Genomic DNA, 13,355 nt, shown 5'->3' on the forward strand with positions numbered 1-13,355 from the left:
TTTTATGTTCCCAACTTTGTGTAAGATCTAGGATGTACCACGTATAGTTGGTTTCTATTTGGGAGTAAAGACAATGCACCTTCTTTGATATGCTCTGGAACCAAGTACAAACTGCTGGGATAAGACTATCAGTGGTGCACTGAGCCACATGCTGCCCCAAGCTAAAGGGTTGCCATCAGCTGTAGAACTGAATTCGGAGGAATTATTACTAGAGCCCAATACTAATTGAAACATGTTAAGCTTATTGAGGTGAGAGAAGTTTCCTCTCAAGCACCTTGAGAAAGGGAAATTTACAGAGTCAGGCTGAAGTTTGTAACTGTGTGTAGGGGTAGTAGTGTACAGAGGCAAGATTTTTCCCTTTGAGTAAATATAAAAAAAAATAAGCTGTATTTAACCACATCTCAATCTATGATCATGGATCTCACATAATGTAGGGCGAAGCCTCCTCAGTCCCGGATAGGCCACCTCTCAGGAAAGTCCTGGGTACTGAAGGAAAGTATGTTGGTAATTCAAAAGACAGCATTCTACTCTTCGATTCACTATACTGCCAACATACCAGAAATAGCTTCTTCATTAGAAAGTCTTATGATGAAAAAGGCTTTGGCCCCCTGCAGTAATTAGTTTAGTCCTTGTTCTGGCCAAGTTACAGTTCAGGAATTTTTTCCACGTGCAGTTGCAGTTGGATATTTTTAACTGCTTGTTTCAAGCTGTAGTGTGCCGAACATTGTTAGAAGTGGCATGTCCTGTGCACTCAAGGGGAGGATGTATTTTAGTCCTGGTGAAACATACAAGTTTGTGTAGTGTATTTTTGATCTTTTCTAAATAATGCATAAGGTATTAATAAGTGGCACAGTACACTACTACATTAGTTTCTTAGTAGGTCCAAATTTAAATATTAATAGTGTTCCCAATTCCAATTTACGCAAATTAAATCCACCCATTTGGTTTACCTGGCTACCTCAACCCTGATACAGCGCCATGTAAGTTCAGGTAGTACATGCAATATGCCTGGCTCAAACCTGAGAGACAAATGGGAAGTTCATGAACACATGGATCACTCAAGCTTTTAAAATAACTCAACTTTGCAAACTCTTAATTAAATTTTATTAGGAAAATGTAAGTTAAAAAGGTTAAAAGGCTGTTATGAACATTTAGAATGGGACTCCAAGATGAACTTTATATAAACAGAGAAGTATTAAACAGCATCCAAATTAAAATTTAAACAGTCATTTTAAAATTGGTAGCCCAAGAAAAATCCCTTGTTTTACTAGAATACATAGTGTTCATCCTGCAGAAAACTTACTATCTTTCCAGAAAAGATTAAGAAACATTGTTACATTATTGGGAAACAGTGAACTGAGTTAACATTTATACATTATCACTTTACTGGAAAGTATAATTAACACAATTTCATAACTTACAGCAAATCAGTACTGACTTTTTTCCTGAAGTCATGCAATCACTAGAGCACAAACAGCAAGAGACCACTTGTATTTACACTGATTAGTTTAAGATTGCCATCATTTAAAGTGCAAACAACGTATGCTGAATTCTCCTCTCAGAAGGCATAACTGGTATGAAGGGAAGCTGAAATACTGCCATGAGTGGTTATACAACTAACCAGGAAGCTGGCAGTCTATTTGTAGCCCTGTGTTTTAGTGTAATATTTTCCATTGCTTACTACCAGCCAAACATATATTCCATAGCTTTAGATACAATACTTTCATCTTTCCTTGGGGTTTGTCTGTCAGAAACCACCTAGAAGAAACAAAAACACTTGGTCAGCCAGCATGCATTCATTCTATTTACACACCCCAGCTCTTAGAATTACTATGACTGTAAAAATGGGCATCTAAGGGTCTCAATACAAATTCAACTTCTTGGAATGGACTTCCTAAAAAAAGTCACTCTGAAAGCTTTTTGACAGATGAATAGGCTATGTAGGCAAGTCTGAAAAGAAAAAAAAAAAAAAAAAAAACTGCCTTGACAAGTGGGAAAGGAGCAAACTATAGGTGGAGATGAAAAATGAGTTACGTCTAGAACAATGTGCTGATGTCCCCACTACTCAGTACAGAAAGTACAAACATGCATTCAGCATGTCTTTTGGCTTCGTTGTTTCTTTTGCAGTTTACCTTGAGAAAGTCAAGAAGAATACAAATTCCTTTTTTAGAAATGTGCTTACGTATTTTGTAAACTTTGTCACTCTCTACCCTCTCAAAATACCTGATAGTCACTAGTGGAAGCTTTATATGCTGTTGCAAGAGGTCTCATTGTAGAAATCCTTGGAGTACTTGCAGGCTGCATCGGTGTGCCTAAGGTTTTTGTCGGTGGCGTGAAGACTGAAGATGTGGAGGATACAGAGCCTCTGTCAAAACTTTCCATCACACTCTTGAAAGAGAGGGGGAAATAGGCTATTTAAATGTCAATAAACTGGAAGCAAATACTAGGTACATATCAGTTTAATTCCAGTTAATGCAGTGACCGGATTTGATTTGACAAAAAGTAATATCCCAGTAGCTCAAGTTGGACCAGGACTCTAATAAAGTTGCCCTTATGTATTCAATGAAGAGTATGTAAGATATTGACAGACAGTGTACCAGACACTGAACTACCAGTACATGTTCTACAATGAACATTAATGCACAGAGCAGCAGTAAGAAAAATGCTTATTTAAAAGAACTGAATGATGCTAGTACAAGCTAGTGGGGAACTAATGATTTACTAGCCTTCAAGGTAACATCACAGCCAAATTTGAAAACAGTACAGACAACATGATTTTAGTGATTTATAAATAAACTAAAAGCAAGTCTCAACAAACTTGTAGTGGGTCCAACCTTGGGTGTTAAATACCTAAATGTTACGAATTCAAACCTGGATAGTGTCAACTCAACCCTTCATCCTTCCATGAGTCTACTGCCAAACAATCCTGGGTTATCTGTAGAGTTAGTGATCCGATGGCTTTTTCCAGAACAGAGGTTTATATTTTGTCTTTCCAAAGATTTTTTTCCCCTCCTTTTATTTTTTGATTCTGCAACACAAGACAAGCTTCTTGACAGCCAGCCCATTAAAGCTGGGGCAAGAATAGGTCTCAGTCCTGTTTAGAGGATTTTCTGAGCAGAATCGTTTGCTCACCTACTCCTATTCAGTTGTATTTCCCCAGTCCTAGATTATTCCTGCTCATCCTTCATCCCCTTTAGTCTGGTATGTAGCTTAACCTCTTCCCTTTAGATGGTTTACAGCCACACTTGAACCCCATTACATCTGACAGCATAGTCAGCTCAAGTAAGTATACAGATGAGACTGCCAAGATAGCCAGAGTGCTGCAGGAATTGGTGTTTAAAGAAACAGGTAGGCGTGCTTTCCTCTTAGTGTAGAGGAGACAATTAACAAGTGTCTCTGTACTGTTTTGGATGGGGATCTATATACTTGCTAAAGTATATATGCTAGCCAAAGACTCAAAAAGAATAGCAAAAAAAAAATTTTTAAGTACATCAGAAGCAGGAAGCCTGCTAAGCAACCACTGGGGCCACTGGATGATCGAGATGCTAAAGGAGCACTCAAGGACGATAAGGCCATTGTGAAGAAACTAAATGAATTCTTTGCATCAGTCTTCATGGCTGAAGATATGAGAGAGATTCCCAAACCTGAGCCATTCTTTTTAGGTGACAAATCAGAGGAACTGTCCCAGATTGAGGTGTCGTTAGAGGAGATTTTGGAACAAACTGATAAACTAAACAGTAATAAGTCACTAGGACCAAATGATATTCACCCAAGAGTTCTGAAGGAACTCAAATGTGAAATTGCAGAATTACTAACTGTAGTAGTTAGTAACCAGCAAAGTGTTAATCCTAGTGAATCAAATTCCAACTCAGGTAAATGCATTCTACCCAGCTACATTTCCCCTGCAGTTTTAGATGAATTAATATACTCATTTCACAGCCTTAAGTGTGGTGTAGCACTGCTGCACACCGTTCTAGTTTCCATGTTAAGTCCTCAGATAACAAAGGACTCTACTACTGCAAACTACTGATGTATGCCACCTGATTTAAACACATGAACCCTTTCCCCCGTCCCCGCACCCCACCCATCTACATGCTTCTGGAAAAGGAAAAGCAAGGAAGAGACCAAAACAAAGATGCCTTATAATTTAATTTGTTATTCCATACAGAATGGATGGCTAACTTACTTTATCTATACAAGGCTTGACTCCGATCATGATAGATTCACCAAAAATCCTTCCGTCTTTGCTTAAGGCTTTCCGGGCTTGCAGTTTGGACTGATACCGAATATGCATCCAGTTTCCTGTATTGGACATCTGTCTCGGTTTTGGTTGGAAGTAGTAAAATTTAGTATTTGAAGAAAGAACAAATTAGCATATGTTTTTAGGAGATAGTTAACATAAGACTTACCACATGCTTTAATATGTTTCCATACTGTGCAAACTGTAGTAGAATATAGGAAGCAGATGCTTGTGGAAACCTGAAAGCAACAGACAAGATACTCAAAATGCTGTTCAGTGAGAAACTATTATAGAACACACTAAATATTCTATAATGTTTTGCTGAAATATGTATTCTTGGCAGAGTTCCCAAAAGTGCAACATCAGCTGAACTGTTCATAAAGCACTGATTCTGAAACAGTATTTAAGGTAACAGAATGTTCTAGAACTTATTGGCTCATCATCATCTACACTTTTGCATGAAGAGAATGATGTGCAGATTTCCTAAGGAAGCCACTTTACTATTTAGCAGATGTATTCACTTGCTGTCTCCTGGCTTTGAGGATCGAGTCCTGTGATTGCAAGTACCCCAACACAATGTCCCATTGCTGCTTCTTTCTGGCCTTGCACTGCCCACTCTCACCCACTTCCTAAGAAGCAAGTTAAATTTCAGTGTACTGTAGTGTAGAAAATTTAAGTAATTAAAACATACATTTTTCAGTGATGTATAGATTGTACATCTACATGTACCAGTACCCAAACAGAATAGCCAAGTATAAGGACTTTGCCATTAGATGTCTTAGAAAAATGCTGCAGATCACTCACCCAAATACAGTTACCCAGGTGTCATCGAGATGATCTTCTGAGGTTAAAGAATCCCCTTGAGTGTAGAAAGGATCCAGCTGAGCAGGAGACAGTGTAGTCTTTCTGGGCTGTCCAATACTTGCAGGACTATATACCCCTGTGGCTGTTACATTGAAATAGGATTGGTTTCAATGAATTGCTACTGTAACTAAGCTAGTCAGAGTAGTGTAGAAAGCTAGGCACCTAAGAGTATAAATTTGATATCAAGATTATTTTAGCAGGAAAAATTAGGTGATTTATTTTCATAAACACAGCAGAACGACATTAACTCACACTTCAGACTAGTGAAATTTGAAAACATGTTGCTAAGCTCTGTGACTGAGCTACTTACCACACCTTCGTCAACTGCTACTAGAAATGGGGCCAAATCCTGATCCTGCATCTACTGTGGGAACAAAGAACCCAGCAGAAAGCTTTACAAGACGCCGCTGGGTTCATACAAGGAAATGAGGAGACTTTAAAATGCTGGCACCATGTGTCGTCCTCCATAATATTCCTTAAGAGCAGCCACTTCTGCCTCTGTGTTCAATACAGCAGAAGGAGTTCTACTGCAAGGAACAGATAAATAGCTGCAGTTCCTTGTTCTTGTTCTGGCTGCAGTACCCTAACAATAAACAAGGCAGTACTTTCCTGCTCACATTTATCGCCTGCAAGCAGAAAGAATGCTACTTACTTGCAAGGCAATTTACAAAAAAAGTGAAAGACTTCAGACAGAGTTGGCCCTCTACCATGCTAACAGAAGTATAGCAAGCAGTTTGACAGGATGTCTACCTGTTCCCGGGGTTGCTGGCATAGCTCCAACCAATGGACTCTGCATTACAGAATAGCTGGGCTGCATTAAAATACAGAAAAGTAACAAATCATAGTTGCAGGTACATTCTTTTCATATAGTCAGTAAAGACCAGTTTTCAGCCCAATTTTTAAAAATCAGGAGAAAAGGTTAATTTTTTGCCCCAATATCAATTTAAACCAAACATTCTTCTGCTTGCAGCTAGTGAAACAATTGTGCAAACCCAATAAGTGGATCCTAACATGCAATAATTCATATAACCTAGTAAATTCCCTGTATACCCAAATAACCCTCAATTGATAGATAATGAAGAGCTTACTTCACTGTTTATCCTTGTGGAATAAAGTGCAATTGACTATGGGTCTTCTGACAAAAAGTATCTAACTCCTATTCTTTTACACAGTGAACTCCTCTAGTAACTATTTCACCTTAGGGAAACATTGTTAACAGCACACTGCTTATACATTTGTTCATAAGGCAGTTGCCATCTAGACAGCAACCAATTATCATACATTAGGGACATCTATGCACATCACAGATTGAGGGGCCTCTGAACTACAGAAGTAAAAGTCAGCTTTCCTATAAACAGCAATGTTTTGCCAAGAATGGGTATAGATGCAAAATACTTATTCTAAGACCTTTCATTATTTTGAAGAGTTAACATAACTCACCACAACAACTTAATAAATATTCACAAAGAACATATCAAATGAGAGGCCTCACTTGTGTCTATCAATTCTTTAAGTTAGTTATGTCCCCTTCCCTTCACTCAGTTGTAAGCTTCGGCAACATCTGCGGTATGACGAGACCACTCAGTTGGATTACCTACCCTTGAACGACTTTTACCCTATGCTATCTATTCTCTTCTTTCCCCCTTCCAAACTGAATCAGAGTATTCAGAAGTTTAGGTGTCTCAAAAGGAAATGTGCTGTTACAAAAGGAAATGTCAGTGTTTTAAGTAAGGGCTTCAACAATGCCCTTTCAACATTAAAGGTAGCATGTTTTTTCTTAAAGTGCCCCATTGCTTCGACAGAATACTGCCATCTCATTTACGCTAACTTTTTGTTGCATTATTGATACCCAAAAAAACTTAAAATATTTTGTCTTCCTGTATTTTAAGTCTTAATTAAGTTGTGGCAAACATGTAAAGATATGTAACTTCTGGTCTGATGTAAGAGACTTGACTGTTTTGTTTCAAGAGAAATTCCTTGATTTCATATTTCACCCTCCAAAGTCATATGGAGGAAGAGGGAAAAAAACTAAAGGAGATACATGCTAATATTGCAGTGCTTGTTTGTCAGACTAAGCAGCTGGTAACCAGACTAAAGTGAAATTTGAGTTAAGTTAAGATTCAGGAGCTGAAGCCCTCACTAACCAGAGCATGAGAGGCATTCAACACTGAAATAAAAACTGTATGAATCAAATGCCTGCACCCAACCTGGGAAGTAAAGGCATTCACTACCTAAGTTAACTCAAGTTTCAGTTTAGCTTTGCAACTAACCTTTAAGATTACCACTTACTGGTTTTCTTGAGGTTAGAGGTGTAGATCCAAGTCCTGGACTAGATAATTCATCATATATACTTCTAACAGGGGGAGCACCACTTTTATCCTTATGTGTAGGAACTACTGGTTGTGGAGGAGATCCACCTGCAATGGAAAGGAGCAAGTAGAAAGCCTATCATTTCCATTTACTCCACCAGATTAATTTTGAAACTCTAGCCTTTTGACATTCAAACACTTAGCAATCATAAGACTGTCTAGTTAGTTTTTTTAATTGTCCCCCTCCCCATCTCCCTGGACACCTAATTTCTATAAACTAAGAACAGACTGTTCAACCACTTTGTTGGACAGTTTTCAGTACAGTTGTATCAGAATCGGATATATCAAAGGGACAGATTATAGGTACGTCTACACTTACCGGAGGGTCCGGCGGCAGGCAATCGATGTTCTGGGATCGATCCCGGAAGTGCTCGCCGTCGACGCCGGTACTCCAGCTCGGCGAGAGGAGTACGCGGCATCGACGGGGGAGCCTCCCTGCCGCGTCTGGACCCGCGGTAAGTTCGGACTAAGGTACTTCGAATTCAGCTACATTATTAACATAGCTGAATTTGCGTACCTTAGTCCGAAGTGGGGGGTTAGTGGGGACCAGGCCTTTGATACTTTCACTCACTGAGTAGCACTTTAACTCCTTCAGTTGTCCCATTGAAGTAAATGGGACATTTTACAGAGGAAGGTACTACTCAACATGAGGAAGGATATCAAAACCCAGTCCCTAATAATTACCCAATGGTCTTCCAGTGGCAATGCATTTGCTGCTTATAACATTTAAAGTTATACAGAACACAGCATGAAAAAATACTGTATGGCACAACACTACAGCAATAGGGGAATATATCCAGTAACTTCAAAGATTATATGATCTATGAGTTTTGATTACTATCCACTCACTGGAAGTGAAGTTACTTTAAATTTTGAGTTCTGTTTTGCATTTCTGTGGACACTGTCAGAGTGTGGTCTATGTACTTTGTCAGAAAATAGTATTAATGTACAAGTGTGACTGGAGCCTCTGGATGCCACCACAACACAAGGATATTTAGTAAGAGTAGCTCAAGAAATTGAACTGATTTAAAGAACCTTGATGCATCCAAGAGAACATTTACGTGGGCATGCTCAAGAGAATAGTTGTGCGTGTGGAACTCGGTAAGTCAATAATGTCTACATTAAACTTCTGTTGCTATCCAATTCAAATGTATTTCTCAATCCTGCACTACAAGACTCCCTATGAATGAATTATGTGTGAGCTGCAGAAAGCTGTGGCTATATCCACACAGCAATTGAGGGGTTTGATGCATATACACTTGATAGCTCTACTAAAGCTATTGCCTTAAAACAGGCATGTTCCCTCAACAGCTAGCCAGCCACGCACGCCCCCAGGGCATCAGGCAGGATTTTACTTGGGCAGCTAGTTCAAGACTCTGCTTGTACTGTGCAGCCACACTCCTATTTTTTTAGGTGCTTGTTCAAGCGGAGCTAGCACATGTACATCTACCTGAGCTGGAATCGCACTTCCCAGCTTCTGGTTAGACATACTCTGAAAGTCTTCCAATCGTTTAACTACTTTAATAGCTCAAAATGTCCAGAAGTTGCTATAAAGCACTAAATGGAGCATCCACAAATTAATGCCTCCAGGTTACTCATCTCTTAAATTAACCCAAATTTAAGATGACATGTTCAATCTTTGGGTCTTGTAGTTAGACTATCTGATGGCTTGCCTCCAACCATCCCTCAAGACTTAGGCGGAAGCCCTACTTTCACTGTCTTGGGGGGTGTCAAATTTGTGGCAATTTATTCTCTATTGCAGTAACTCCTAATTTTGGAGGATTAGGTTAAATCTACATTGTTATTCTAAATTTGTGTTGGTAATTTTCTGAAGAGTTTGTATTTTAAGAAAATCAGGAGCGCCAAGTCCTTAATGGACAATGCAACATAAACTGCTGAAATTTCTATTTATGAACACTTAAAAAAAGCTAATCAATTAGTTCAATAGCTGAAAGTAACAGCACATTTCAGTCCAAAGTGATATTTACACCAGTTATACTAAAATATTGACACAATAACTCAAAGGAGACAGAACACATCAGTACTGCATTCTGCACCTTTAACCCCCTCCTCCATAATGGAACCTTTACCCAGTGGCATTAGCGTGCTACTCACACTATACCCATGCAGTTAGTTGATTCAGTGAAACAAATACTTCCTACTTCATCTGGGATATTGAATACATTGATTTAGAGATGTAGAAGCTGGTAAGTGTGTCTAAGGAAAGGAGAAAAGCTGACATAGTATTGCATTCCTCTGGGTAAGAGCAGAGAGAGGGGTAAAGCCTCTTCCACCCACCCAGTTGTCAGGATGGAGAACAGATTCACACAATTTTCCCAGTAGCCAGGAGGGAAAACAGTAGATATACATTACTTACTACATGCCTATGTAATCAATAATTTTCCCATATATGCCCAATTTAACTTGACAGCCTTCACCTAATGTAGCTAGTAGGCACCTCACAAAAACAGTCAGAGAGATATTCTGAAAAGGATTTTTAGTTCTTCCCCAATGACAATTTTATCTATATACAATTTCTCAGGCAAATTTACAAGTAATGTCTTCCTTAAAAATCAAGTTCCCAAAAGCTTCATTTTATTTGTGCTAGCACAACAGATCACTGCTTTGATCGAACAACTTCCCAACTAGCAGAGCAGTTACTTTTACCAGCAATCTACCTGTGGAAAACCAAACTCCCTTTAGTATAGATTGAATATGGGATGTAAATATTGTTTAAAACATTAAACAATATAATTTTAATTGTTTAACCGGTTAACCGAGGCCGCTCCAGCTGGCCCAGCTCTGGCCAGCTGGATGTAGGCAGTAGAACTACCTTTTTGACTGCATGATGGTGCCATCTGTAAAAAGCCTGCTTAAGGTCTTGATCACTCATGCCTGGTATACAATTAAAATTTAGGTTAACATAGCTATGGTGCTTGGTGTTGTAATAAGTTCACCTCCAATGCTGACCATCATAATTACCTAACCTCTGGTGATGGAGATGCTTCCATCAACCTAGCTACTTTCACTTGGAGAGATCGCGTTCCTAAAACTACAGAAAATCCCTGTCACTGTAGGCAGGGTCTACACTACCACGGTATGCCAGCATAGCCATAGCTATACCACTCTAGTCCCCACAGTGTAGACATACTTAAAGAGTATGGGAAAAAGTGAACTAATGGACAGTTGAGCATCTTGATTTACTTCTAGAACAAACACTATATGTATATCTTTCCTTGTGTACCACACCATCAATCCACATGGCTGTTTACAATGTACATTAAACAAGATAAATACATGGTTCCTTCCCTGAAGATTTTACACGCTAAACTGACTAAACATATTTACAGGAATTAAAAAGGGAATGTGGGAGGAAGCATCCACTCATTAAACCTCCTTCCTCAGTGGAAAGATGCTCCGCCATGTAAGCCTCTTCCTTAAACAAAAGTATCATATCTATTAACACTTTCCACAACACTTCCCCCACCTTCAACAAAGCAAAAAACCCTCATTAAATACTTGTGTAAATAAACCCCCACTCTTTCCTTTTCTGAAAGTCAAGCTAATTCCATTGCTTCATCCTCTAATAAAATTTTTGCTACTCTAGCTGGCTGAGCATTGAAAACTCCTACTCCTAGAAAGTCTTCAGATGTTCAACAAATCAGTTATTGCGGTTTTTTGGATAGTGTACCCTCTGACGAGGAAAGTTAATTTGATCATACTTTGCTAGAGCTATTTATGCCAACGCTATACTATTTCAAATAGACAAAAATCCCAATGTGATATAATTTTTATTTCTCAAGTTGCTTCCACTTTACCAATTACATTAATTATTGCTTTAAAATATTTGACCATTTATGACCAGTTAACGGACCAATTATTTTTGACAAGTCAAATGTCGGACCTTAGATTGAACCTATGCCAGCAGAAACTCACATTATACTTCTTGAGGAAATTTTGTTAGACTGAAACAGTCATACTTAAATCACCATGAAACTTGTTCAAGACTTATTTGAAATAATTAGCTATTCAAACTAATTTGAGTATGTCTGGGGCCATCTTTAGCAACTACAGTTTGGAAAATGATGGAGACTCAAATTTGTAACAAAAACCACTGGATTGGTAAATCAAAGCTAGCCTTTTTTTAAATAAAAAAATACACAGCTACTTCTACAAAAGGCTTCATAGTAAAATGTATTCACCTGTAAGTAAAGGAGACCTCATTTCCATCACACCAACAGAAGGGCCACTTAAAGAGCGAGGTTGTGGAGTCATTGGAGCTGGTAAATCGCCCATTAAAAATCCAGGTAGGAACTGAGCACCAGCTCCTGGCTTTGGAGAGGTGGGGGAACCAAGAGTCATTGGTTCAGCTCCTGTATTAGTAAACCAAAATTTAAGAATCTAGAAATGTTAGTGATTCAGCATACCGCAGTTCCTACAGATAAAGAATTTGTCTGATGGAAAATTACAAGAAAGTAAAAATTAGTGCTGTGAAATTGGTATGAAAGAACTTTCCTCATTACAGATTTACTTTCATAATCAGAAACAATACCTGCTAAACCTGCATTTTCAGTGACCATAGCAGTTGTTATTTCTTATTAATTTAAAGAAATAATAACCAACTTTACATATCACTTTTCCTCCTGCTCCTTGTTTCATTTTGCAGCACAGAGCGCTCACACTGTAGGGCTGGAACCAGGAACTTCCAGGTCCTAATTCCAGCTCCATCACTGCGCCTCAGTGCGTCACCCGGCTCAGTCACGTCACTGCCCGAGTCCCCCAGCTGCACAAGTGACAGTCGCGGAGGGCCGGATGTTTCAAAGTAACGAGGCATCTAACTCCCATGGACCGTTAACGATCCTGGCCCTGCGCTGCTGTAGCTTTTGCTGCATCCGATGAAGTGGGCTGTAGCCCACAAAAGCTTATGCTCAAATAAATGTGTTAGTCTCTAAGGTGCCACAAGTGCTCCTGTTCTTTTTGTAGCTTTTGTGTGCAGCTTCAGACACGAGGTGCTGAGCGTGGTGACTGGCACCGTCGGGAAAAAAGGGAAGCGCTCCTCAGCCATGATAGGACCTGCCCCAGGCCAGCCACGCAGCAGCGCTCCCACCGGGGAGCCACAGGCGCTGCTAGGCCTGTAGGCAGCTGCACGGCTCGGATCACCGTCAATCACGGCAGCGCTAAAAGCCGGGCCATTGGAGAGCCAGCGCGGCCATGCGATACAGTCACGGGCCAGGTGGAGAGCGCGGCCGGGGCCGTGCAGCGCCGCACACGGCGGGGAGCCAGGCCGCTGACACGCCGGTCTATCCCCCCTCGCCCGGCCGGGCCTTCCTCCCCAGCCGCGACTTGCCCCGCACCACCCGCCTCGCAAACAGCCGGAGCCGCCCCCCAAGCTCCGCGAGACCCTGCTTACCGGCCGGCGGCAACTCCATGGCGAAGGCGGCCATCACACTGAGGGCCCGGAACCGCGGGAAACAACAGCAGCCGCCGCGGCGAACGCTTTCAAACAGAGCGGAAATTCAGCCCGCTGCGGGGCGCGCTGGGATGCGTCACTTCCTGCCTTGCCCAGCCGCCATCTTGGGGGAGCGTGACTTCAGGGCAGGAAGAGGCGTGGTTACGGTGACGGTAGCGCGCTCAGACGTTCACCTCGCCCCTGTCCACGCCCCTATCCCCACCTCAGCCTCCTGCCCTGCATTGACCAGGGACCCTCGGACGCGTTACACCGGCGAGATGCCCCCCTGCTCCGAGATGGTCAGATCCAGCTCGCCCCCATCACCCCGTGAGACTGTAACACACCCAGCAACCTACCCTCACCTCCTATGATACTGTAACACAATCAGCAACCCCCCAGCATCCTCGTGAGATTGTAACGCACCCAGCACCAC

General features: G+C 40.8%; 1 protein-coding gene across 2 annotated transcripts; it reads right to left on the reverse strand.

Moving 5' to 3' along the window:
* Positions 1-1,087: 1,087 nt before the first annotated feature.
* NUP35 (nucleoporin 35) lies at positions 1,088-13,017 on the reverse strand. 2 transcript variants are annotated; one of them, XM_054044486.1, is made up of 9 exons: positions 12,884-13,017; positions 11,676-11,846; positions 7,394-7,521; positions 5,855-5,915; positions 5,045-5,186; positions 4,410-4,479; positions 4,187-4,315; positions 2,224-2,388; positions 1,088-1,758 (listed from the first exon to the last, which is right to left on the reverse strand). In XM_054044486.1, the coding sequence occupies exons 1-9, from the start codon at positions 12,915-12,917 to the stop codon at positions 1,681-1,683; spliced, it is 978 nt and encodes a 325-aa protein (XP_053900461.1). In that variant the 5' UTR covers positions 12,918-13,017; the 3' UTR covers positions 1,088-1,680. The 2 variants fall into 2 exon arrangements, with proteins under 2 accessions (XP_053900461.1, XP_053900463.1); XM_054044488.1 differs by lacking the exons at positions 7,394-7,521; positions 12,884-13,017 and having other exon boundaries at positions 11,676-11,765.
* Between the last annotated feature and the right edge of the window lie 338 nt (positions 13,018-13,355).

The sequence above is a fragment of the Malaclemys terrapin genome, chromosome 11 (assembly GCF_027887155.1).
Source record: "Malaclemys terrapin pileata isolate rMalTer1 chromosome 11, rMalTer1.hap1, whole genome shotgun sequence".
Classification (NCBI taxonomy): Eukaryota; Metazoa; Chordata; order Testudines; family Emydidae; genus Malaclemys; species Malaclemys terrapin.